Source organism: Cavia porcellus, unplaced genomic scaffold (genome assembly GCF_034190915.1).
Source record: "Cavia porcellus strain 051 isolate PalLab524CR breed Dunkin Hartley unplaced genomic scaffold, mCavPor4.1 scaffold_26, whole genome shotgun sequence".
Classification (NCBI taxonomy): domain Eukaryota; kingdom Metazoa; phylum Chordata; class Mammalia; order Rodentia; family Caviidae; genus Cavia; species Cavia porcellus.
The window spans coordinates 27,048,891-27,075,418 of record NW_026947509.1 but is presented as its reverse complement, the minus strand read 5'-3'; the positions used below and the strand labels follow the sequence as shown (position 1 = coordinate 27,075,418).

Below are 26,528 nucleotides of genomic sequence, written 5' to 3'. Positions count from 1 at the left end.
CAGAAAAATTTCCATTTCTAAGATTTCTCACAGAAACGAGTCATGCTTATTACTTCCTTTATATACCTTTCTAATTTCTGCTTTCTTTCTGCATTTGTGTTCCCTTTCTTAAATTTGGATTTCAAAACAATCTGTAAAAATTTTTCAGATTTAGGCCAAATGATCTTTTCCTCAGTAAAAGAAGCTATGCATGGCTTTCTTCTAGTTTTTATCATAAAACACATTTTGTATCCTTGTATTCTTTACATAGAGGTTTACACATAGTAGTTAGAAATTGTAACTCTCAGGAGCCTTAATCTCTGGTGAAGATGCAAGAGGAATGAATTCCCTGCTATACAGAAGTCACCTACAAAAGCATGTTTTGTAATTTATAGAAACATTCTTTCTCATGGAGCATGTTTCTCAATGTGGAATAGGATCTTGTGGTTAGGGCAGAGGGTCACCAGGACTGGCCTTAGAGTCTGCTGGGGGGGTGGGTGGAGGGCAGGCGTGGCCTCGGTGTCCATGTCTGGTCCCAGGTTCCTTCCTCTCTGGTGCTGGTGGCCTGCCCTGCCTCCTGGTTGCCAGGGCTGAGCCGATTTGCTCCACTACAGTTTGTGACCCTGGTGTTTCTGCCTTTGAACCAGCTGACATGGACCAAATCCCCTTAAAATGTGAGCTAAATTAAATTTCTCCTTCTAGTGACACAAAAACTGACTAACATAGATATACTTATTAATAGATCCACATATGTTATTTGTATAGAATTCTTTTCTATAGAATTTAAGAAGCTAACAGCCTTCAAATTACAGTTAGTGATAGGTGTTTCAGTATTTTAACTTACTTAGAAATGACTTGGACAGTTTATGAGTACCAGTGATAGCAAATACAACTTTAAAATTTCATATTACGTGAAAACTGATTTATATTAAATACTTTTTTATTCACATAATTAATTTGCATTTAATAATTATACCCGGATTACTTATGAAAACTGAACTACTAGGCCAACACAACCTTAATTTCAAGTTTTTTTCCTGTTAAGGAAAAGCCCAAGAAGTTGAGTTTGTGTGTCTGACATACAGGACACCATCGTGTCTCATCTACACAGTTATTATTAAGTTAAACTCGTACTTTTATGGTCTTAAATATCTAAGAGGTAAATATAACCCTACCTGGCCAGCAATCCCAGGCAAAACTATGCTAAGTTTTGAAGGCATCTTCATTGTAGTTTTACTAATGAAGGTAAAATCAGCTTGTTTATCAGAGATTCACTGAAGTTAAATGAACTAAAAAATCAGGTGGGTTAATTACTGTGTTAGTAGCTTTCTCAAAACTGGTGCACAATACCTGATACCTGGAATTCAGAGGAGGAGAGATTTATTTTGGCTCATGTTTCTGAGGTTTCAGTCCAAGTTCAGCAGGTTTAAACAGAAAAGCACCATAGGAGAAAGGGCTTGGGTGGAGGAGAACGGCTGACATCATGGCGGCCAGGAAGCAGAGAGAAGGGATGAGCCAGAGAGGGAGGTTCACCCTTCTAGACCACAGCCCCCGGGACCCACCTCCTGGAAGCAGACCCTGCCTCTCAACAGCAAGTGGGCTTTATCACCTGTATGATTCAATGGCTTTCCAAAAGCCCCACCTCTCAGTGCATGAAATATTGTAGAATATTTTCCATCTAAACAAAATGTTCCTTCCCTACCTCTGACTCCACCTGGCATGGATGCACTATGAGATCCCTGGCCAGAGGTGCCTCTGCTGCAGATCATGCCAGTCCAGCCCCTCCCTACTCTGCTCCTGCTTAAAGATTAGAGGCTCCTCTGTACCATAGGCCTCATACCTGACATCCAGAAACCAAGAACTGGCCTCTATTGTGCTGTGGTCCCTTTCTCCAGGATGATGCTGTTTTGCCTCTTCCCAGTTTGGCAGTGACAGCTGAGGGTGGACACTCCTGGGCCCTGCTGCTCTCTCTGGCACTCTCCTTTCTTCCCTGTTTCTGGTCTAGCTTTGATGCACCCCTCTCCACAAGGACCAGGTGTATGCCCAGGACCTGGGACTGGCTGGCCCACAAAGAACAGTGTTCTACATATGGGACCGTCCTTTGTTCCAAGCACCTGGGGGCTTCAGGCCTGGCTGGAAGTCCCTGTGTCCTTAATAGGTGGAGACACATGCCCCTGTCTTCACAAACTGCATATTTTGGTGTCTGAATTGCTTTCTCCCTGGCTGCTACCTCCTTGAGTGGGGCTGGGGCTCAGAGATCCTCTGAAGCCTGTTGCAGGTCACAGCACTGCCTTCCTGTAGCCAGCAAGACACCTATCCTGAGAATCTCTGTCTCTGGGCTGTCTGATGCTGGGCCACCACTCCATATCACAAGGTGCCCTCATCTGCCCTCAGAGCACAGAGCACTGGCCCATTCCTGGTATGCAGGTCCCACACGTTGCTGACAGTCCAGGAACAGAGACCTCAACTTGGGAAGCAGACACTGGTTTCTGGCCCTCATAGGCACACTCCTCTGGACCATAGGCTGGCTAAGGTGTTGCAGTTGCTTGGTGACACCGATTATGTTTCTGGCTGAGCTTGTGCACTGGGCAGGAGGAGCAGGGAGGTGCCCTCAAGGGGGAGCATGTCGAATGTCTCTTCTCCCTGCATAGTGGGATGAGCACCTGGCTGAGCCATTACTACCCTACCATCACCACCACCAGGGCTGCTCCATGCTCAAAGACTGGCTCTGGGGCTCAGAGGTTGAAGCTGGCAGCATCACTGGGGAGTATGGGTAAGGGAGGCAGAGTGGTTCCATCTCCCTGGCAGCTAGATGGATGAGGGAGAGGAGCAGTTGTTTGAGGCCTGGGCCCTAAGCTGGAATGGTTGTGGGGCTCCCTGATAACCAGTCTAGGGTACCTGCTGGCAGTAGCATTGGGTGGCCACCTGGTGTTCTCTTCTAGCCCACCTGTGTGTGTTATAGGGTTCATGTTGGGCTTGGATTGCAACAGAATAGATACTGAACAGTGTGGACTGACAGGAATGTCTGCAGGAGGTCACCCTGGTGGCCATTCAGGCCTGGATGGGCAGAGAACAGCACTGTCTCGGCTCTGTGGGGCAAGGTCTTCAGATGTTCAAATCTGGGCTGGCCAGAGAAGGCCGGGAGCCCCTGTGGTTCTATTGGGTATTGGTCTTTTCTTACTAATTTGTAAGAAACTCATCCCTGTGAACACAACTCCTGTAGTCAGCCTTGGCAACGATTTCTGTGTGGGCTTGTTTGTTTCAAAATTCTATTATTTCCTAAGGAAAGAAATGAACATTTATGTGATTAAAATCTGCTAATAAATGTTTGTAAATATTTATATTTATAAATAAATATTTATTTCTTACTACAACGTCCTTTCCTTCCTCAGAAGTCTTTTTGCTGCCAATACTTAAGACAGATTTTCTCCTGGTATAAGGCAGACTTTTAAAGAAGAAAAAACTTCTAGATTTGACCCTGTTTCTTCCTCATTTGTCCAGGAACTGTCAGGTCTGCAGCTGAACCCTGGAGGGGAGTCAGACCCTGCATCTCTCCTTGCTGCGGTAAACAGTACACAGATCTGGAGGCAGATTTATTTTACACTGATGGGCCTGAGAGGGATTCAGTCAATCAGCAAAGTATTAGGTCCTGATCTTTGGTACTTTTTAAAAAAAATTTTATTTAAGGAGAAAAAGAAAAAAAAGCAGAAAAAGGGTACAAGTTATACAGAATTTCAGAAAAAAAAATAAACATTAGCAAATCACTAGTTAATGGATTACATATTGTCATCTTAGAAATATTTGTGCAAGTTACAAAATTAAAGCTTATATAGTGGACATTCAAACAATGAGACCAAACAGTTCTGTTCAATAATCCAACACAACTGAGCAATATAATTGTCTATCTTATACACTTAAATATACATGCAGTTATATCATTTAGAGCACTTTCTTTTCCTCTCTTTTGTATGATGACTATTACACATTTTGGGTTTTATTGCTCCCACAGTTCTTATTACTTTTTTTGGAAGAGAGTAAAACCAAATGTTACATAACAGAACAGAGTCGGTCAAATCAAAAGGGTGGACATAATAGATAATGTAAAAACATAGTACAAGGTGATCAACAATGGTTACCATAATGCCTCTTGCTATCTCTAATAGAATTGCCTATATCATCAGTTATAATAAAATTGAACAAAACAGTAAAGAACGAAACCAACAAAACCAAAACATTGGAGACATTACAGGTCTTCAAAAGTAGATAATAGTCAACGAGAATGGGTGTCATAATGAATCCCACTATCTTCACAGCTGTTGCCTATACTTTTAAACCTGGTACTATCAAGCAAAACAGAATAGAGGAACATCAGTCAAAACAAGATGGTGAGAGCTATACAGGGCTTCAAATCAAGTTAATAGTAAATAGAAGTGGGTTACTATAATATATCCTGCTATTTATTTATTTTTACCTTAATTAAAAGGATAAAAATAAAAAAGTAAATAATAAAATGGAGATTGAGATGAAAGAGGGCATAATAACAAAACAGCACCGAAAAAAACATAACCATTTAAGTGAAATAGTGTTTTACCACAAGATAATCCCGCCATAAAAGTAGTTACCATATTGTCTCTTTCCTTGAAATCTTTGAGTATAACTTCGTACACTGTAGCATCAAATATATCAAAACAATGTAAACCATTCAAGAGAATGACAGTATTACAGGGTATTTAGAATCAACTAACAGAAAATGAACAATGGTTTCTGTATAGTCTCCTTGTCTATAAAAGTTTTTGTTTATACTATCACATATAATAAAATCCAATAAGATACAACATGCTGAGACCAATGGAGACAAAAGAGCAAATGCTTGATGAGACTTCAAAACAAGATGATACTAAATCAGCATTACCTACTATGACGTCATTTTCTCCAAAATAGCTGTTCCTATCATCCAGTCTTCTCTGGCTCATTTCTCTTGAACTCTTTTTCTGTCATTAGTTGCCAGTTTGTTTTCTTCATTTTGTTTTCTGCTCCATTCATTGTGGCCTCTCTGCCACTATTTCTGGATTCTTTGTATTTTTCTCTTTTAGAATATCCTGCAGTATTCTCTGTAGAGTTGAATTGGTGGTTGCATATTCCCCTAGTTCCTCTTTATCCTGGAAGCACCTTGTTTTTCCATCGATTTCCAGGTATAGTTGTGCCGGATATATCAATCTTGGCTGGAGATTATTATCTTTCAAAGCTTGAATTATTTCCCCCCACGCTCTTTGTGATTTGATGATTTGTGCCAAGAAGTCTGCTGTAATTCTGAAGGGTGTTCCCTTGTAAGTGATCTGTTTCTTGTCTCTGACGGCTTTTAATATTCTGTTCTTATATTGGATTTCTGGCACTTTGATTATTATATGTCTGGGTGTAGCTCTGTTTGGGTTGCAGGTGCCTGGGGTCCTGAATGCTTCATACATCTGAGTATCTTTACCTTTTGCTAAATTAGGAAAATTCTCCTGGATTATTTCTGCGAGTAGCTTTTATAGTTCATTTGTTTGTGTCCTGACTTCTTCTTTTATGTTCTTAATTCTTAAGTTATAGATCCTCTTATCATCTTCTAGTCTTTGTATTATTGCTGTTTGTTGCTTTGTTATTTTTAAGACGTTTATCATTTCATGCTCCCATATTACAAATCTGGCCTCCAGTTCAGATAATCTGTCCTTAGTTTCTTTCAAGCTGTTATGCCAGTTTTTGATAGAGTTTTTAGTTTCCTGGTAATCTCTTTGAACCTGTTTCACATATTCTATACTTTCTCTATTTTCTCCATCAAACAATTCTCCCCTCTTTTTCTGTTCTTCCATTTCACCATCTGTTTTTTCTTGGGTGGTGCTTAGCATTTCTCTAACTATTCTGCTTATTTCTAGCTTCAGGTCATTAATAACTTCATTCCTGAACTCATCTATGAGGCTCTGGAGATAGCGGTTTATGTCTATTGGTGCCATGTCTGCTATTGCCTGTTTCTCAGGATTGGGGGCCGAGGGGTCTTTCTTGTTGCTCCCTCTTCCCATATTCTTTGTTCCTTATATATGCAGGTGTATATAGGAGGCCCAGCTTCTTTCCCTGTTGGCCACAGTCTGATTGAATTGTGCTGGGTAGGTGTTCCCACCCACCGCAGTGCACCAGGGAGTTAAGGACCAGGCAGCCTATGCGGGGCCCGCCCCTCCAGGTCACCTTCAGGTGCTGGGACCTGGACCGTGCTAGCCTACTAGGTCTTAGCCATCAGCGTCATGTAGGCTAGTCACTGCTCACCAGTTCCGCTTGAGAGGGGGATATGTGGCTGTAGTCACTACAGCGCCCTGTTCCGGCAAATCTGCCTGGTCCCAGAATGTCCTCTGTTGGAGCCTCCTAGATCGTGGAAGAGTCCCAGTTTCTCTCACTCACCGCAGGTCGATTCTCGGCTCCCCCCGCCTGTCCTGCTCTCAACTCCGTTCACCCATTCCCGTTCTCAGAACTTTCACGCGTCTGTCTCCCTGCCTAGCCAATTCAGACGCAGCCGTGGGGGCAGGAAACCCAAATCGTGGTTTCCAATGGCACGGGCTTCAGCTTCTTATCTGTTCCTGTTATAGCACCAGGATTGCATTCCCAGTTGGTATCTCTCAGCCCAATTCGTTCTTGGGTCAGCAGGGTATATCTCCTCTCTTGCTTAGGATTCCTCACTCTGCACCATTCCTGGATTCTAAGTTGGGTCTTTCAGAGAGCCTCCCTAGTTGCTGCTATCTGTCCGCCATGTTCTCCCCAAAGTCTGATCTTTGGTACTCTAAGGCTTATACTTGCAAGCAAGAAGTACAGAAGCAGAGTATTGAGTGGTTATTGATTGGTTATATCTTAGCTCATTATTACTGATTGGCCTAAAAGAAAATGACATTATATATGTTGTAAGTACACAAATTCAAACTCCAGCCAAGGAGTTATGGGAAATAAGTGCTTGAGATGATGTATGAGTTCAGGGTATGACTGGATAAAGATAATATGTAGCTGGCATTAATAGAAGACAGGAAGACAAATCTGCTTAGGGAGTATAGCTAGTTTCAGGAATTTTAACTCTGAAAAGTGAACTCTTTTCACCCTCAGCAGTGGGAGGGGAGCCCTTGCTGGTCCTTCTATGCTTACCAGGCTATGTCCAGAGGTATTGAGGGTGGGTGGGTTTGATGGGACTGGTCGTTTTGGATACCCAGTTGGGCTGCCAGGGTCTGCCTGGGGATGGAGGAGGAGAGGCCCAGAGAGGAGCTCAGCTTCCCACTCTAGCCCAGGAGGTGAGCCAGCCCTTCCTGCGTATGGAACAATTAAATCCTTTGACTGAGGTGAGGGGCAAGTGTGTGGCCCACACTGGGAGCCAGCAGGTGAGATTCTTGAGACTTAAGATGGCACTTGGCCACAGTGGCCACACCCCACATGGTGCCTCCACCCCATCCCAGGCAGCTGACAGCTGGGGGAGCCTGGCCGGAGGGACCTGAGGCCACTCAGACCTCACCTGCTGGTGCCATTGCTGGAGTCCTAAGGCAGCATGGTGTTTCTGCTGGGCGGCTTTCAGAGGTGAGGCATGGGTGCAGGGTGGCACAGTGGATCAAGGTGCTTTGCTCCCTGGGTGTCTTGAGAAGCCTGGAGAGAAGAGTTTGTCTTAGAATTCTGCTTGGATTTGGGAATTTTAACTCTAAGGTTTCTCTAAGTTTGGCCACTTTTTGTTGCATTTTAGATGGCAAACCCCTCCCTGTCCTACTCAGAGTTGGGTGGTTGTGGGTACCTGGGGCCTGGGGACCCATGAGGTTGGGGTGGCCTGGGTTCTGGGTGAGGTCTCTGGCCCAAGGCTAGGTTTGTACTTAGAGGACAGTCTTTGGCCGGAGTCCCTCAAACTTCTGTGCATTTTAGGATGCTCAAAAGCAGGGAGTGGGGCCTTGGAGAGGGTAGGGTCCCTGTCTTCACTTCTGTGCGGGGGACTGAGGATGTAAACCTCCCCAGGGGATAGGGAGAGTTAGGTTTTCCTTCTGTCTAGGCGGGACAGAGGCAGGGGTGCTTTAGATACCTTGCAGTCTACTCCCGTGGCTTCTCTGGTGTTTTGGGGGTTCCTGGAGGGTGGAGCCTCCACCACTTCCCATATCCTGACTCTAGCCAATTTTGCAGACGTGACTTGTGAGGATACTTGTGATGGTGTCCCCAGGTTCCCTCCAGCTCAGAGACTCTGATCCCTGCCCCCCATAACCAGGAGTTGCCACCATATCTTATTTTAAACTCTGTACAGGTAATGGTAGTGGACAGCTGGTCATCCTGAAGCTAGCTGTGATCAGTCCTGAGAAGGGGCCAAGCTCCCATGCAGCCTGAAAGGGCTGTTGCCTGGGGAGCTGGGGACTTCTGGACACTGATCTGGGATCTTGTCTTTGCTGCTGCAGAATGGGTTTCCTGCAGTGAGTGCTAGGGTTTACATCCTGCAAGTCCTTGGCCTTGGGGGCTCTGGGTGCTCTTGACTCCTGGAGCTCGTGGGGCTCACGCACTTCCCCAGTGATGTTGAGTGATTTCCTGGCCCTGCACAGCACCACCCAATGAGCTCCTGTCCACTGTCCTAGGACTGTACATGCAGGAGGTTTGGCTCCAGGCCCAGGGCATTTGGTTAGTAAAGCAGGGAGTGATAGATGTGGGGACCCAGGGATGGGGTGGGCACCACAGCCAGGCAGGGGCATCTGTAGCTGTCGCCAGTTGGAGGAGCCACATGCAGCAGAGATGAAGGACCACTGGCCTGTGTTTCCCAGTCCTGTCCACTGATTGTGGTAAATCCAGTCTGCTAGTAAAGATAGCAGGGACACAGAGTCTATGCCCGGAATCCCCTAGGCTGAAAGTTGCCCATCAGGGCCCTACCTGCCAGGACTCCTGCCTGTGATGCCTCAGGCACAAAGTCTCAGCCACTACTAGGTTCATGGTGACCCCAACTTGGAGGCATCCTCAGTAGGCTCTATTGCTGTCAGGGACTCTGGTCTGTGGCTGTGGGCCATGCTGAAACATGCCTTCCAGGAGTCTCACCAACGGACAGGACTCTGTGGCCCTGTGACGGGCTGTAGCCTTGAGGCTGTGTGGCTCTACTCCTGGGGTTGGTAGAGTGTGGAAGCTTGGCCAGCTTGCCAGTGTCCATACTGGTGGTCATGTCTGGGTGGGATAGGGATCTAGAAGAACCTCCTGAGAGGGCAGAGGCTAACTCCCTGTTTGGGAAGCCCCAGACCGAGCTCCTCACTGAGAAGACAATGTCTTCCAGACTGGTTGGGTCCCCACCTGAGGTTGAGTCTAGGAGAGGAGTAGCTCTGGCCATAGGAGTCACCATGAAAAAGCCTGGCTTGTGTCTGAAATAGGTATAGAGCCTGATGACCTGTCTCATACCCCAACCAAGTGGGTGTTGTGCTGGTATACCCGTGCTGGGATGTCACCCCAACCTGTCAGTGGCCCATGTTCAGATCTGGGTGACCCCTGACCTGGGATGCAGACAGGTCCTCATGGGGAATGTATGTGGTGCAGACCCCATGGTAGGGGAAGGCTGCTCAGGTGGTGCCTGGGGATAGAAAGCCTCAGTTTCCCCATTCATTAGTGGCTAAGCCCCTGCTGAAATAAACATCCAGAAAGGTGTAGTTGGATAAAACATTCCAGCTGTCCCTGGGCTCACCAGTTCCCTCTCCCCTTGAAGATATGGTTATGACTCACACAGTCTCTGAGTTAGGACCATCCACTTCTCCTTGGTTACTGGCCAGTGGTGCAGGCTCTGTGTCCTGGGTGGCCCTAGGGGTGGCCCTGGGTGGGTCCTCTGGGCACGTGTGTGTGGAGGCTTAAACTGCCTGCTGCTGTGTTGTAGTGACAACATGTCTGGGGATGCAAAGGTTCGGGGCACCTGCCAGGCAGGTCTGGAGACAGTGTGAACAATCTGGCATAGGGCCTTCTTTCCCGTGAGCAGCAGGGTTCCTACCCCTACTGTGCCTCTCAGCCTGGAAGGCTATGAGAAGCTCCAGGGTGGGTAGGGTTGTCAGTGCTGGGCAAGCCTTTGTCCCTTCATTGCCTCTCCCTGGGAGGAAAGGGCTGTAGGGTGAAAGTGGTCATGGCAGCTGTCCCTCAGCACCCACAGGCAGACGGAAATAGTTGTTCCTGAAAATCATTATGGACAAATTACAGGCCCTGGAGCGAAGCCCCAGGCCACAGTGGGCTGAGGGCTTCAGTGGGTGTCAGGTTCCCTGCTGCTGGCTGGCTAGATTGCCTTTCCTGATGGAGGCAACACAAATTTAAAATTTAAAAGTAAATAGTAATTTCTTCTCAGGATGAAGATAGATGAGGGCATGGGGTTGTTTGGGTTGATATCATGGTCATACCAAGAGGATGCGTGGTGGGTGCATCCATGGCACCCAGGCTCTCAAGAAGGGCGGCCACACAGCCCAGGCAGGAGACTGAGCAGCACCACTTCCTTGAGTTCATCCTGGGGCCTCCTGGAGGCTGGGAGCCCCGTCCACAAGCTTGCTGGCCTTACCACAGAGAAGAAATGTCTGTGACCTTTAATGCAGGGAGCCGCTTGCATTGACAGCCAGTCAGGTATCAGTTGGCCACCTTCCTGGTTAGCGTTCAGTTGGGATGGTGGCAGCAAGCTTGTTAAACTTTTAAGAGGTTCATCTCTGTCTCAAGGGTAGATTCACAGCCAAGAGATGCTTAAGTCTATGTCCTAAGGGGAGAATTAGTTTTCCTTTTTGTACCTGGGAAATGCTATTTACTTTTTAACTTTGTTTTTGTCCTTCCACAGATGAGAGAGGTTAGGCTCGCTGGGGTGGTGTGCAGGTCTCTGGGCTGTGGCTCTTGTGTCCCCTCCTCAGGCAGGTAGTGGGTTTGCAGGGTGGTGTGTGTAGCTAGAGTAGGGTCAGGTGACCAGCTGGGCACATCCTCAATCTCTGCCCCAATGCCGGGTCTCAGGACTGCTCCTGCCTGGGCAGTCTTTTGGTGGACCATTAGATGGCCAGTGTGCTGGGCGGCAATGTGTTCGTTTTTGAGGAAGGGCTTTATCTGGAACAAATAAATGTAGGGCCAAGTAAGTGACAGGTAAGTCCCGCAGGGCTCTTATCAGATGGGTTAAATCCTAACTATATGGGGCTGTAAAACCTTCCGTCCCTCAGGCACAGGCTTCACAGCCACCTTCCCAGGAGCTACTGTCTAAGCTACTGTGTATGGCTCCTTGGTGACTTAGGACCTGACTCAGGGTAGTCCTGTAGGGATGGAGAGCAGTCATCCCCTTTCACTCAGAGGTGGCACCCCCAACAGGGATGCTGACCATCATTGTTGGCCATTCACTTTTCTCCATCTGTCCTTTCCTGCCCTGGGCCTGAGCACCCACAAAGTTTCTGTACACCGCAAATGTGAAGCCCACAAAGGCCCCTTGGACCACTGTGGCCCAGGGAGCTGTTCCAGGCTGCTCTAGCTGTGCCCAGAGGTCTTTGGGGGAAAGTGAGGAGGTAAGGGTGTTAGGCCTGCAGGATGAAAGTGTGGCTAGAGGGGAGCCTTGCAGGGCTGGATGGGGGTACTGCCCTGGGGCTCAGAACTGTCATGTATGCACTTATGGAACTTCTCATCCTACCATCTGCATTTCTGAGACCCATACTTTTGGAATGGAAAACAGGAGAGCACATGGAACAGGAGGTGACTTGTAAAGCTGTGGCTACCACCTAGACACATGGGTATGGCCTTGGTGGTGATTGTTTTGCATGTCCAGCCCAACTCTGGTCAGTGAGAAGGCCCAGGAGCACCCCAGTACTCAAACTAGGAATCTTCTCTGGGGCCTGTTATAACGTGGGCCCCGGTATAAAGTCCAAGGAAACAAGAGTCCAAAACTTAAGTAGCAAAGGCTTTATTGAGCCAGTCATGGCGGCACAGTCTCTCCTGGATCGACCCAAAGACTGTGCGCCCAAGACTGGGGAAAGGGGTTTTTAAAAGTAAGGGAAAGTGGGGGGAAACCTGTAAGGCTATTAAACCTGTTGACCTGCATCTGGAAACTGTATTGCTGTCCACTTAGCTCTGACAGTCTCGGGAGTTCCTGGTGTTGCTCAAATTACTCCCATCCTGCAGACTGACGTTATCTCAGAGTGTCACGTCTGCAGCAATATTTGGAGAAGAAAGTGGAGAGTTAATTATCCCAGGACAGCTTGTCTTCGCTAGTGAGTGCGAAGGGGTCACGAGTTATGAGATGCTGGAACTTAAGTTTTACAAAGATCTGATATCTAACCCATTTGATACATACAGAACACAAGGAAAGCACCGATCGGGGTTTGGGCCATAGTATTACCTGGTAATTTCTCTTAAGCTAAGCAGTTCTTAAAATTGGGGCCGGCTCATTTTATGACAGATCATCACCAGGTCGTGGAGAGGTCACCAGAAACCCAAATTCTTTATGGCCCAGATAGCTGGGTGGGGGGAGGCAATAAGGCGAGCTACAGAACAGGAAAACGGCGAGTATCTATCTTGTGGGAAAAGTAACTAAGGTTAGGTAAAAAGGTTAAACTCATAGGCAAATCTCCTTGCATATAAACAAGTTACTTCAAACAATGTGTAAATCAGTGGGCCTTCTAGTCTTCTTTAGTTCATTAGCGAAGAATAGAGGCGCCTAACCATGATTAACAACCCTTGTTAGCTTGTTTTAGCACCACTCTTCTTGTTTGTAGAGGGCCGCTCTGGTTAACATCTCAATTAAGTGAAATTCTTGCAATTCTTTACAGGGGAGAGTATTGCTCAACATATCAATTGGGTCACTTAACATATCAGTTAGGGAAAAAAAAACATTTAGTAAGCCACCGTACAGGTTTGCTATAATACACAAAATGATGAAGCTACTTTCTTAGAGTACAACAGGGCCTTTGCCCAAACGTGAGCCTCTTGCATCAGAAATGTGAGGGCCTTGTTCTGGTCAGCAAAGTAGGGAACCCTATCTCACTGCTTGCTGCTCCTGCTCTCCCAACCTGAGTAGATGCATGTGCCCCACCATGCCAGATACCTGCCTTAGTCCATTGTCAGCCAGTCAGTTGCTAGCAGGATTAGGGTTAGGGTTAGGGTTAGACTACCACCTATGTCCTTCCAGGAAAGGGGCGGAGTAGAAGACATGAACTGTGTGTCCTTTAGCAGGGTGCCAACCCATCACTGGGTTCAATATCATGACTTCCTCCAGCTCTTGTCACCCTTACATACTGGCACAAGTTGGTGCCCTATGATGGGTTTAGGTGTGCAGTACAGTCATGGGGTCTTGGAGCTTGACACTGGCCTGTGTCTCTCTCCCTGTCCACCTGGCCCTTGTACCCTGTGCTCCTGGTCCTGGATAGAGTGGACTGAGCTGGGTGTGGTGGTGTGACAGGGTCAGGACCAGGATGAGGGAGGGTTGTGTGGGCCTTTGTGACACTGAGGTTCACCCACAGGTCGCTCTGGACCATCCTCCTCCTTGTGGTGTTGGCTGTGCTCCTGCTGGTTGGCCTCCTACATACTCATGTCAAGCTGTTACTGCCGTAAGTCCAGTGTGGGGTCCCTGTGCCCTAGGAGAAGTCCCTACCTCTGCAATCCTAAGGGCTGGGCTAGGACTTCATGCTGTCCACTATGGGGCATCAGCACCTGCTGGCAGCCTGTGGCAGGTCACATGTCCCCATTGAGCGTCTATCTCCCATACTGGAGAGGCCAACGGGCCTTCCTGGGAGATGTTAGTGTCCCGGGCCCCCTGAAGAGGTAGCCTGGCCCTCAGTGTGAGGTCAGGGAGGGTGAAGGTCAAACCTGTGCTTTCTTACTGCCAGAATCCCACAAGTAATCTTCCCAGCTGATGGCACTTCTGGCAAGAAGCCCCAACTCTGCATGTGCTCCTGCCCATCCCTTGGTTCCCAGGCCAGTGCAGGGCTCTGGACCTTGCCCTCTGGCATTGGGGTAGGGAGGACCCAGCACCTGTCCACTGTGGCCCCATGTTGGGCTGGCTTCAATTCAGGGCCCTTCTGTCCCAGGATGAAGGCTTGGGGTCAGCTTGGGAATAATGGATGTGTGGTTGAGGTCAGTGGGCCAGTGCTATGTGGGTACCTTGATACCAGGTAGCAGGTTGTAAGTCTGAGAGGTGTTTGAGCTGGCGCATAGCCTGTAGCCTGGGAAATCATCTGTCCCAGTGGGCCTCCTGGGCTGCAGGGTGAGGGGGGCTGTAGACAAGGGCCACAATGATGGGGCTGGGGTTGGGGATTCAGGTTGGGGGTGTGGAGAGAAGGGCTGTCTGGGCATGGTTCTGCAAATGGCACATTGCCAGGGTTGAGCCTTCCTGGGCCCTCCGTCCAGCCAGCTCAGGGCTGAGGTGGAGAGGCCACCTGTTACCAACATCATGTTCCTCAAGACACACAAGACAGCTAGCAGCACAGTGCTCAACATCCTCTACCGCTATGCTGAGATGCACAACCTGTCTGTGGCGCTGCCTGTGGGCCGAAGTTTCCACCTGGGCTTCCCCTGGCTCTTTGTGGCGCATTACGTGGAGGGTGCTCTGCAGGCTGGGCCTCACCCTGGGCCTCCTCGACAATTCAACATCATGTGCAACCACCTGCGGTTCAACCTGCCAGAGGTAGGGTCCTAAGGCTGGGCAAAGTGGGGACTACAGGTTCAGGGTGGCAGAAGCCAGGAAGTAGAGCAGAGTTCTTACTCCAGGCTGCCAGGGGCCTGCATTTGCTCTTGGAATGAGATCCAGCAACCTGCAGTCCTCTGCCTGGCACCGGTAGTTCTGTCTGGTTCCTATGCCTGCAACTCTTTCTGCTCTGGACCTTGGTACCAATACTCTGGTGAGGATGTGCCTCACAGAAATCCCTCCTGGTCATCTGGGTCTCTGCTGAGGGATCAGCTCCTCTGAGGCTCCACTGATTTTCCTTCCAAACAGAATTGTGTGTGTGGTATGACTTGGCACAGGTGCAGCCCAGAACACAGGCTTTCTGGGTGGTGGGCTGCACGGAGGCCTGGACTGGCAGGGCGGGGCTGGGCGGGGAGAGGTGATGCGGGAGGAGAGTAGCACGTGGCTGTGCTGGTGGAGACAGGCAGCCCAGGGGTGTCCTGGACTGTCACCCCAGTGAGTAACATGGGGATCCCTATGGGAAACAGGAGTGAGGAGGAATTCAGATGCCAGAGATCCGCGGGTTGTGCCCGGCCTCCCTGCAGCAGCATGGCTGGCTAGCTGGTTGCCCTGAGGCACGAGGGCATTAGGAGGCTGCTCTCTGTGTACCTGGGCCCCGTCATCTCCGCAAGCCTGTAGCACTTCCCGCTGTGTCTCCACAGGTGCAGAAGATCATGCCCAACGACACCTTCTACTTCTCCATCCTTCGGCACCCGGTCACCCAGCTCGAGTCCTCCTTTATCTACTATAAGAACTGTGCACCTGCTTTCCGCGCTGCTAGCAGCCTGGAAGCCTTCCTGAAGGCGCCGCACCGCTTTTACAACAGCAGTGATGGGCTGGGGAATGTGCATGCGCGCAACAGCATGTGGTTTGACCTGGGCTTCAACAACGATGCTGCTGCTGATGACGCATACGTGCGTGCTCGCCTGGTGGAGGTGGAGCAGCGCTTCCAGTTGGTGCTAATCGCCGAGTACTTTGACGAGTCCATGGTACTGCTGCGGCGCTTACTGCACTGGCAACTGGACGATGTGGTAGCCTTTCGGCTAAACGCGCTCAGCCCGCACAGCGTGGTGCGCCTGTCTCCCCAGGGCCGGGAGCGCGCGCTGAGCTGGAGCGCCCTGGACTGGCGCTTGTACCTGCACTTCAACCGCACTTTCTGGACGCGCGTGCGCGCTGAGCTGGGCCCGCGCCGCCTGCGCGCAGAGGTGGAGCAGCTGCGTGCTCGCCGCCTGGAGCTCCAGACTCTATGTTTGGAGGAAACAGCGCCTCGCAGCGGGGCGAGCATCGCAGACCCGCGGCTGCGCCCCTACAAGCCCGGTGATGCAGACATCCTGGGATATGTCCTGCGGCCGGGGCTGGACAACGCCACGCTACATCTGTGCCAAAGGATGGTGATGCCTGAGCTACAGTACATGGCCCGACTGTACACGCTGCAGTTCCCCCAGAAACCCCGTAAAAGCATACCCTTCCTGGAGAACTAGGGACCTTGGGGCCTGCCCCTTTCCAGCCTTCCTTGGACATCCAGGCCGCAGACCCTCAGACTGACCCACCAGGGGCACAGTCCACCTGTCCCTGAGGTGAGAGGGCTTCCAGGGGATATGCTTGACAGGCAGACTGGGCTGTGGTCCCAAAGGACCTCAGAGCGTTTCCCAGAACTTCCTTGACCCAATGTGGCACTGATTCTCAGGGAAGAACCCAGGACCACTCTCAGAGCTGGACCTGCAAATGGCAGCGTGGTGAGCATTTTATTTCCGAATGCAAACGGTTTAGTTTAGATTTAGAGACCATACCAATGTTATACTAAGATGTTAAAAATTAAAATAATTGATTAAAAGATAGCAAAAATAGTTACTTAAAAAGATAGTTATTAGTAATATTGTCATTCAGTACTGAGCTCATTACCCTAGTCACCAAGCACCAACCACATAGTTATAAATTAACTTACCGCGTAGGTTTGCTGTTCTGTAATGTGTCACCCCCCCCCACATTAGTGACCTGTGTGCTATGTCAACTTTTGTTCCCCTTGTAAGAGACAAATGATGCTGTGTCAACCATTGTTCCCTTCATGAGAGACAAATGTTCCTGGAATTGGCCAACCAAGGGCTATGAATTGGCTAACCACCCACTGTGAAATGCCTCTTATCTCAAGCAAAGGGGAACAAAGGCCCACCTTATTTCTTTTTCCCATCACTATGTACTTAATGATCAATGAGCTAACCATAAATGGACTATAAAAATCAGTCAAAACTAACTCAGTTGCACAGCTTTGCAAATTCCATCTGCACTGTGTCGCTGGGCCAGCTAAAAAGCGCTTCTTTTGAAAAAGACATCTTGCACCATTTGTCATCTTGGGGTCTTGCCCTGTTTTTCATCATGGGGCCCTGTTTTTTGAGTAGAGTACAACATTTGGGGCCTTATCCAGGATTACATGGGGACCCCTCCCCAGATTTTTTTCACTGATTGATTGGCTTGAAACATCTGTAAGTATTTGGATCTTTTGTTCTTTGTAATTTGAGTGCTCACTTTTGAAGTTTCAGAGGAGCTTGGCTGGCTCCTTCTGCACCGGAGCGGGACGCCCTCTGGGACAGGGCTTCTAGCCCAATTGTGATTTGGGATTTTTTATCCATTTGATTTTGTGCTTGGTATGTTTTTACGGTGGAGCCATTTGTTCATTTGAATCTGTTACCTCAATACTAACATTTAGATTTCTTTTTTCTCTGAAACTACTGTTGCAGGTTCCATGCGGCTTATTGGACTTAAGGGTCATAATAAAAATTTATTTCCCTTTAGGTCACTGAACCATGGACAAAAAATCCTTTGTTTGTGTCTTTAATGTTGGTCTTGTCTTTTGTGGCACCTTGTTTAATGTTTTAGTCCTCATCTGATTATGTACAACCTTGGCATGCCTTTAATAGTATTTTTCTGGATAAAATGTAAATATATAACAATACATATATATATATATATATATACACATATATATATATATATATATATATATATATATATATGTTTATGGTTTTTAAAATCATATTGGCTTTACCAAATAAAGCCAGGTCATACTGTTATTGAGCCAGTTTAAAAAGTTACAGTTTTTAAAGTATAACTTTTAAAGGTGGTAAAAAGACATAAAATGATTTAATATATTTTAGACTACCAAGAAAGTCACTTGAAGGATTTTGTTAAAAATTTTAATGTTCTCTAAAAAGCTAAAAAAGGGTAATTGACTGGTAATAAACAGAAACAGAAAAACAGATAAACAAATGTGTTCAGAATTTGACAGCCTTGGATCAGGAAACCTTTACTGCAAAATGTTTCCATTAAAATGAGATTATATTCTAAAAAGGTGAGGACAAACTGGAGCCCTTTGTCATCCTAAGTTTATATAATGATAAAAAGTCAGTGTTGACCATATATAAAATATATTTGCCTATGAAAATAAAAATTAAAAGGACTGTAATTCTCAGTCCCATCCAGACTAGAAGCCATCAGTGTTCAGAATTGCTGGACTCCTCTTCCTCACCCCCCTTTTTCTAAGGACCCTCGGGGCCTCATTTCTCTTTTGAAATTTGTCTTCTCCATTCATCACCCCACTTGGGATGACTGCCAGCAGATTTTGCAGGTTTTGTTTACAGTAAAAGAGAAAAAAAACCATTCATGTTTTGGGATAAAAAACAAGTGTACATTCCAAATAGTTGTGTTTTCCCTTTGTCCCACCCTGATCGGACAACCAGAGGTAAAAAGGCTCTCCTTCAGTATCGCCAGTTGTTCTCAAAAGCCTTTAAGGGCTGCCAGAAAACCCACCAATTTGTCCAAGGTAGCAGAGGTGAGACAATTGGATGATAAGTCTCCCTCAGGGTTTCTGGAGAGATTGCTAGAGGCCTATTACATTTGTACACCTTTAGATCTGGTAGCACCTAAAAAGACAAGGGCATTAATAATACCTTTGTATCTGTTGGCACCTGATATTAAGCGAAAGTTGCAAAGACTTGAGAGATTTAAAAAAATGCCCCTCAGTTAGTTATTAGAGTTTGCTTAAAACTGACTCTTTCCTCCCAGCTGATATAAGCCATTCAACAGATTCCAGTTCCTGTGACTAAAAAGCAAGTATAAAAATTTCTAGGAACCATAGGATATTGCCTGCCTTAGATTACAGACTCATGAGACCAGGCTTTTCAGCAATTAAAATCAGCCTTAACAAAAGCTCCAGTTCTGGCTCTGTCAAAGTTGCAAAAACCTCTTTCTCTCTATGTTGATAAAAAACAAGGGATAACAAAAGGAGTACTGACCCAGAGTTTAGGACCATGGCAAAGGCCTATTGCCTATCTTTCCAAGAAACTTGATAATGTGGCAGCCCAATGGCTGCTTTGCCTGAAGATGATTGCCTCAGTGGCCCTCCTGGTAAAAATGGCCCAAAAGGTGACATTTGGACAAAAACTTTTAATTATCTCCTCTCATTCACTGGAGATTCTCATCAAAGCTTCACTGGATGGATGGCTGCCTTCAGGCATTACTTCTGGATCTGACTACCATCAGTTTCAAGGGGACAGTGTCTTTAAACCCAGATACTCAGCTGCCTGATGATGACCTCTCCTTGCCCCTCTGATCATTTCATGGGGCTTCGACCAGACTTGACAGATGAACCACTCTCCGGAGTTCCATCATATTTCTCTGATGGAAGCAGTCACATCTATCAAGGTAAGCAGATCATGGGAGCCGCTGTTACAGACTCTCAGATTCTATGGGAACAAACCTTGGAGCCAAAAACATCAGCGCAATGGGCTGAATTCATTGCCCTCACTGAGGCCCTCAAGTTGTCAGACTGATAGCAGATATGCATTTGCTACTAGCCATGTTCATAGGGCCATTTATCAGGAATGAGTTTCCTTGACTTAAGGTGGCCAAAAGATAAAAATAAATTTTGGATTTGTTAGCTGCCATTTGGATGCCAAGAAATATGGCTATTAAATAATCTAACAGACACAGCTACCCAAAGAGCAGCCACAAAATCAGTGGGGATTGAGACAATCCCAGCATTGCTACTGATTCCACCCACTCTGTCAAAGCCCTTTTGCACTCAAAAAGACTTACATTTGGCAGCTCAACTCCAAACAAAGTCTGATATCCCTGGGGGCTGGTACCAACTGCCTGATAATTGAGTCCTCCTCCTCGAGGCCTTAAGATAAAAACTCATCCAACAAGCTCATTAGTCCACTCACATGGGAGGATCAAAACTCACTGCTCTTTTTGAGATCATTTCTTTATCCCTCAGTTATTGAAGCTTACTCAGTCTGTGAGCCTTAGAGGCCCTCAGTGCCAGTTGGTAAACCCTAAGCAACCACAACAAATGGAAACCACTTGGTATCGTGGGACTATGCCTAAAAAACATTGAAAAATAGAGTTCACAAAAATAAAAAAGCCTGGACCTTAAGGAAATGAGTACTGGTAGATAGCTTTTCCAACTAAGTCTTGAGTCAGCCCTGATAACAGTTTCCCCAATTTGGCCTTCCTTTATCCATGGGGTCTGACAATGGCCCAGCTTTTATAGCCCAGATAACTCAAAAACTAACCCAAGCCTTGCAGATTGATTAAAAACTCCATTGTGCTTACTGGCCTTAAAGTTCAGAACAAGTAAAAAGGATAAACCAGACTTTAAAAATGATAATAACTAAGATGGCATTGAAAACTGGTGAGAACTGGGTGAGTCTCCTTCCTTTTGCCCTCTTGCATGCACAACGTACCCCCTATGTTACAGTTGTTTCCCCTTTAAAGTTCTATGTGGGAGACCTCCTCCTCTTATTCCTAAGATTTCTGAAAAAAAAAATTAGCTGATCTGGCGAATCAAGATCTTGTTAAGTTCCTGCAGGCCCTTCATCTAGCTCTGCCTTCCATCCGCCAGTTATTCCGAGAACAACAACCTCTGCCTACAGTCCATCCTGAGGATAAACGTCCTGCAGTAAAACCTAGGACACTACTCATCAAGAGACATCACCATGAGTCTCTCAAACCATGGTAAAAAAACCCTTACACCATGGTCCTCAACACTCTGACTGCTGTCAAAGTCACGAAAAAGCCTGCCTTGATTCATCATTGCCACTTCAAGCCAGTTCTGGCCTCTGACAGTGATCAACCTACAGATAAGTGGACTGTTGTTCCCTCCAAGGATTCTTTAAAGCTTAAGATTGCCAAATGTATCTGATAATCTTGTTCTTAAGTGTTATTCCTTATGGAGACCCCAAGGAGATACCTTGTAACCCACTGTTTAAAACTTAAAATTACTGACTGTTTTACTGTTAAATTATTGGTAGCCAATGCTACTTTCTATGAGATAATTAAGATAGATTTATGTTCCCTATTAGATAACATCCCAGCAAAAATTAGACAAAAAAATGTTGTTGGGTTTGCATGTCATGCTGCCTGATTGGTTGCTAATGGAGACTTACAGGGACGTATGTATTAAAAAAAAATTACAGTCCACTGGCTGGTATCTTTGTCCCCAAAAGAAACAGCCAGCCTCTGATCATAGATATTCACAGTCCATAGAGACGAAATATTTTTGTAGACATTGGGGTTGTAAATTTATATCTCCTTGACAAAAAAATAAAGGAGGTCGTTACCTTTTTCCTCACTCTAGAGACCCAATCTTCTGTTCTCCTCCATTAGACTTCCTGCTCCTGAGACCTTTTTGCCCTTTGCGATTTCTGGGACATCTCTAGCCCCTTCTTGCCTCTGGACATTGCTTATGACAAATCAACTTTTAAATTCCTGTATAGATGACACCTTTTGTTGGTGGGATGCTAAGCCCCTGCTCACACTAGACAATGTACAGGGTGCTCCAGAAACCTGTGTTTACTCTGCCTCCTACTCCTTACACACTTCCCCTTATGCTACACTCTGTAATCCTACCTCTTCAGCTTTGATTTATACTTTTTCCTATCCTACTAATCAACACTTTGTTGCTCCCAATGGAGCCTGGTTTGCCTGTACTTCTAATATAACTCCTTGTTCCATACATCACCTGTTCACCCAGTGCCCTGAGCTTTACATATTAGTCCATATCTTTCCCCAAGTGTATTGGTACTCTAGAGATAATGGTAAGAGTCACTTGTTCCCTAGCTTTGACTTAAAGAGTCCAGTATAACAAGGTCAATAGGTTTAAGAGTGTCCAGCCTAATAGTCAAAAGACCAAAATTATAGACACTTATATGCACTCATTGACCAAGATTTCACAGCCCTTGGTGACTCTGTCTCCAAATCAGATGATACTTTAAGTTCACTGACTGAGATGGTTTTACAAAATCGGCGGGGTCTAGATCTCCTGTTCCTAAAGGAAAGAGGCCTTTTTCTGACATTAGAAAAAAATTGTTGTTTGTATGCCAATCATTCTGGGGTTATCAGACAAAGTATGGCCAGCCTTAAAAGGCAGCTACAGGCAAAAACAAGGTAAAGGCAAAAACAAGCCAGACAAGCTAAACAAAACTGGTTTGAGCAATGGATTTCTCTATCTCCCTGGTTGACAACATTAATCATAGCAGCCTCCAGACCTCTGTTATTCTCACTTACTTGTTTAACAATTGGACCTTGCATTATAAACAGATTAGTAAATTATGTCAAAGACCAGGTTCAAACAATAAAACTCATGGTTTTAAGGACACAAGTTTATGAACAAATACCACTGCTTATAAATTCCATGAGCCAATGATTTGGTTCACTGACAAAAATCAGTGGGGAATGCTATACTAAGATGCTAAAAATTAAAATAATTGATTAAAAGATAATTAACAAAAATAGTTACTTAAAAAGATAGTTATTAGTAGTATTGTCATTCTGTACTGAGCTCATTACCCTAGTCACCAAGCACCAACCACATAGTTATAAATTAACGGACCGCGTCGTTCTGCTGTTCTGTAAAGCAGCATCCCCCCCACCTCAGTGACCTGTGTGCTATGTCAACTTTTGTTCCCCTTGTAAGAGACAAATGATGCTGTATCAACCATTGTTCCCTTCACGAGAGACAAATGTTCCTGGAATTGGCAGACCAAGGGCTATGAATTGGCTAACCACCCACTGTGAAATGCCTTCTACCTCAAGCAAAGGGGAACAAAGGCCCACCTTATTTCTGTTTCCCATCACTATGTACTTAATGATCAATGAGCTAATCATAAATGGACTATAAAAATCAGTCAAAACTCTCAGTTGCACAGCTTTGCAAATTCCATCTGCACTGTGTCGCTGGGCCAGCTAAAATAAAAGCGCTTCTTTTGAAAAAGATGTCTTGCCCGGTTTTTCATCATGGGGCCCTGTTTTTTGAGTAGAATACAACACCAAACTGCTCACTCAGCTGAGCCCATCGTAGGAGCTCCACATTCCCCTCCAGCACTAGCCAGAGGCCTGCTGAAGGAGGAAGTCTCATGAACTCAGGGAGCTGGGAATGCTGTCTGACCTTGGTTTACTGGAGATCGTGTTGGGTGGGGAGCCCTCTTCCTCTGTCATCCATATGGAGGACCTGAGGCCTCTGGCTAGCAGGATGAACTCCCTGCCTGCCTGGGGCCCAGTGGGTACAGTGGGGTCACACACCTGTCACCACAAAACTGGGAGAGTAGGGCACCTGGGGAGCCAAGAAGATGCTGGGGCTCACATGCAGAGCCCAGATGACCAGTCAGGGCTTGCTTGCAAGGGAGGGGTTCCTTCTGTGTCATTCAGGGCCTATACCCTCAGGATCCCACATCTCCCATGCTCCCACTGTGGGTGGGCCATGTGCAGGTGTTCCCCAATTTTCTGGGGAGTCAACCCAAGCAGTCGGAGCAGGGAGCTCCTGGGGACAGTGTAAGGACATATCCAGTAGGATTAGAGGTGCTACAGTGAACTTGAGAATAATAGAGAGAATATATGGAAATTGAGTCAGTGACTTCCAAAGAAAGCTGAATAGAGACAGTGAGGAAGATGGGCACTTGCTGAGAGCCAGGGCCCTGAAACTGTGGGTAGGGTCACCTGGCTCAGCCCACAGGAAGGTGTGTGAGACTCCCTGGGGAAAGTGGTGTGGGATTCACATCCAAGATGAGCCCATGCACAGGTAACAGGAGTCCTTGCAAAGGGAAAAGGTGCAAGAGGAATTTCGGTCAAGCCAAGAATGGGAAAAATTGCCACATATTGAGGAAGATGAGCTTTTCAGCGTGAGTTCCTGCTCAAGCACCAGGCGAAGTTTGCAGCTTTCAGAGAAGGTGGGTGGGATGGGAATCCAGAGCAGGGAAGAACAATCTGTCCCAGAGAAGGCAGGGGACTGTAAGGAGGGCCTGTGCAGGCAGGCAGCCATGGCCCACAGCCACATGTGTGACACTGCTCTCACCTGGACAGCAACTGTGGAATTGAAATAACAATAACAATTTAATGTCACTCTGTTTTTGCCTTCAGGTTGGTGGGATTTAAACTGTTACCATCAGTTTGGAGGGAAATTTGGGCTGTTTCCTACAAAGTAAAAAGCCTGTGGTTTGTGATAGATAATTCTGGAAACTATCTGTTCAAATTAGCCATTAAGTAGAAGTGTTTAAAATGCTGCTGTAGAGATGATATCCAAAATAAGGACCATGCTTCCTGACACTAGAACAGATATAGACCAAATATAAAGGAGCTTAAGGAAATTATGGAAGCTCAGCACATGAAAGAAATGGAATCCATAAAGCAGATTGAAGTGGATATTCAGCATGTTAAAAATTTCATTGAAAGTTTTGGATGTAGATGAGGCCAATGTGAGGATAAGATCTCAGATACTGATAGCCTTGCAATTAGTGACCAGGAAAAGAAAGATTTCTCAAAAATAGCAAAGGACCATGAGAAATCAATCCAGCAGCTACTAAATGAGGTAAAGAAGAATAATTTAAGATTGATTGGAGTCAATGAAAAAGCAGGAGATAATCACAAATGACATCAAGAAAATGGTCACAGACATGACAGAAAACTTCCCTGGCAGAGAAACAGAATCTATAGCCATTCATATCACAGTTCACATTCCAAAGATTCAACACAAGAATAGAATCTTAAAAGCTATTGGGGAAAAAGAATATGTCACGTTTAAAGAAAAGCCCATCAGAATCACAGCTTACTCCTCAGTGCAAAGTCTCAAGTCAAGGAAAGCTTGGAGTGAATTACTCTGAGCTCTAAAGGAAAACAAGTTTCAACCCAGATTGATGTGCCTTACAAAAGTATCTTTCAAAACTGGTGGAGAAATAACAGCTGAGGAAATTTATAACCACCAAACCAGTTCCCGAAATATTCTGTAGGACATTCTAGAAAGAAATAGTAAGAGCTACAGCTCCATAAACCCCAGTAGAAGGAATCGACCAGGCAAGGCAAACAATTAGATGGAAGGGAAAAAAAGGGGGGCTGGGTAGAGCCAGCAACAGGAAAAGTCATGACAAAAATATCAGTATGTATCAATTACAGCCATCAATGTTAATGGTTCTAATTCAGCAATCAAAAGACAGACTGGGAGAAGGGATCAAGGAGCAAAATCCAATATATTGCATACAGGAAACATTTAATTCAAAAAGAAATTCATGGACTGAAAGGATAGAAAAGAATACTCTGTGATAGGAATCCAGGAAAAAACAGGGGTAGCTATTCTACTTGCAGACAAAGGGAATTTCAAGTCAAGACTAAGCAAGATAAAGAAGTTCACTATATACACATAAAGGGAACAATCCAAGAGGAAGAGATAACAATCAACTATATATGCAACAAATACTAGTGCACCAACTATATAAAAATACTAACAGACATGAAAAATCAAGCCCTAATGCAATTGCATTGGGAGGGCTCCACAGCCACTGTCACAAAAAGATCAACTAGAAAAAAAAATTAGAACTGAACCAAACTTTTTTTTTTTTATCGGTACCGGGGATCGAACTCTCGACCATATGCTTGCAAAGCAGGTACTTATGCCGTTGAGCTAAATCCCCAGCCCTGAACCAAAGTTTTGAACAAATTTATTCAGTAGATGTCTACAGAGTGTTATATCCCACAACATAAGAATACACACTGTTCTCAGCTGCACATGGTACGTTCTCCAAAATAAACCACGTATTGGCTCATCGAACATGCTTAAGTAAATGCAAAGGGAATAACATTATTCTATACATACTTTCAGCCCACAATGCGTTGAAATTGGAAATCCATGGCAAAAGAAACCACAAGTTTCATAAACATGGAAATTAAATAGCACCATGCTAAACAGCCAATGGGTCACAGATGAAATTCAGAAATTAGTTTTTACAGATAAATGATAAGGACAGTACAATTGACTATAACCTGTAGGACACAGTGAAAGCAGTCCTAAGAGGGAAATTTTATCCCAGTTAATGCTCATATAAGAAAAACAGGAAATGGATAGAAACAACTTAATGGTGATGAATCTAGAACTTCTGGAAAGAGAAAAGCGGGCTAAGGCAAAAGCTTGTATGAGGGAGGAAATTATCAAGTTAGAGCAGAAATTAATGCATTGGAGACTAAAAAAAAAACAATTGAAGAGTTAGTTCTTTGAAAGATTAAATAAAATCAATAACTTCTTAGTCAATCTTACCAAAAAAAGAAAGAAAATAATCAAATCCACACAACTAGAAATGAAAAGGGTGAAGTACAGCAGACCCTTCTGAAATCCAGAAAATCATCTATACCTACTTTGAAAAACTGTATTCTAGTAAGATGGAAAATACAGAAGAAACGGTCAACTTTCTAGATACATATGAGTTACCAAAGCTGAATCAAGAAGATATAAACTTTTTAAATAAACCAATATCAATCAATGAAATTGAAGATGTAATTGCCATCTGTCAATATAGAACAGCCCAGGCCCTGACAGATTCACCACTGAATTCTACAAGAAATTTAGAGAAGACCT

The 26,528-nt window shown here is 45.7% G+C and overlaps 1 protein-coding gene across 1 annotated transcript; it reads left to right on the top strand.

Moving 5' to 3' along the window:
* The first annotated feature begins 1,462 nt into the window (after positions 1-1,462).
* LOC134473155 (galactose-3-O-sulfotransferase 2-like) lies at positions 1,463-17,410 on the top strand. The gene is made up of 5 exons (XM_063236645.1): positions 1,463-1,570; positions 2,631-2,752; positions 13,434-13,520; positions 14,320-14,596; positions 15,298-17,410. The coding sequence occupies exons 1-5, from the start codon at positions 1,463-1,465 to the stop codon at positions 16,114-16,116; spliced, it is 1,413 nt and encodes a 470-aa protein (XP_063092715.1). The 3' UTR covers positions 16,117-17,410.
* Positions 17,411-26,528: the final 9,118 nt, after the last annotated feature.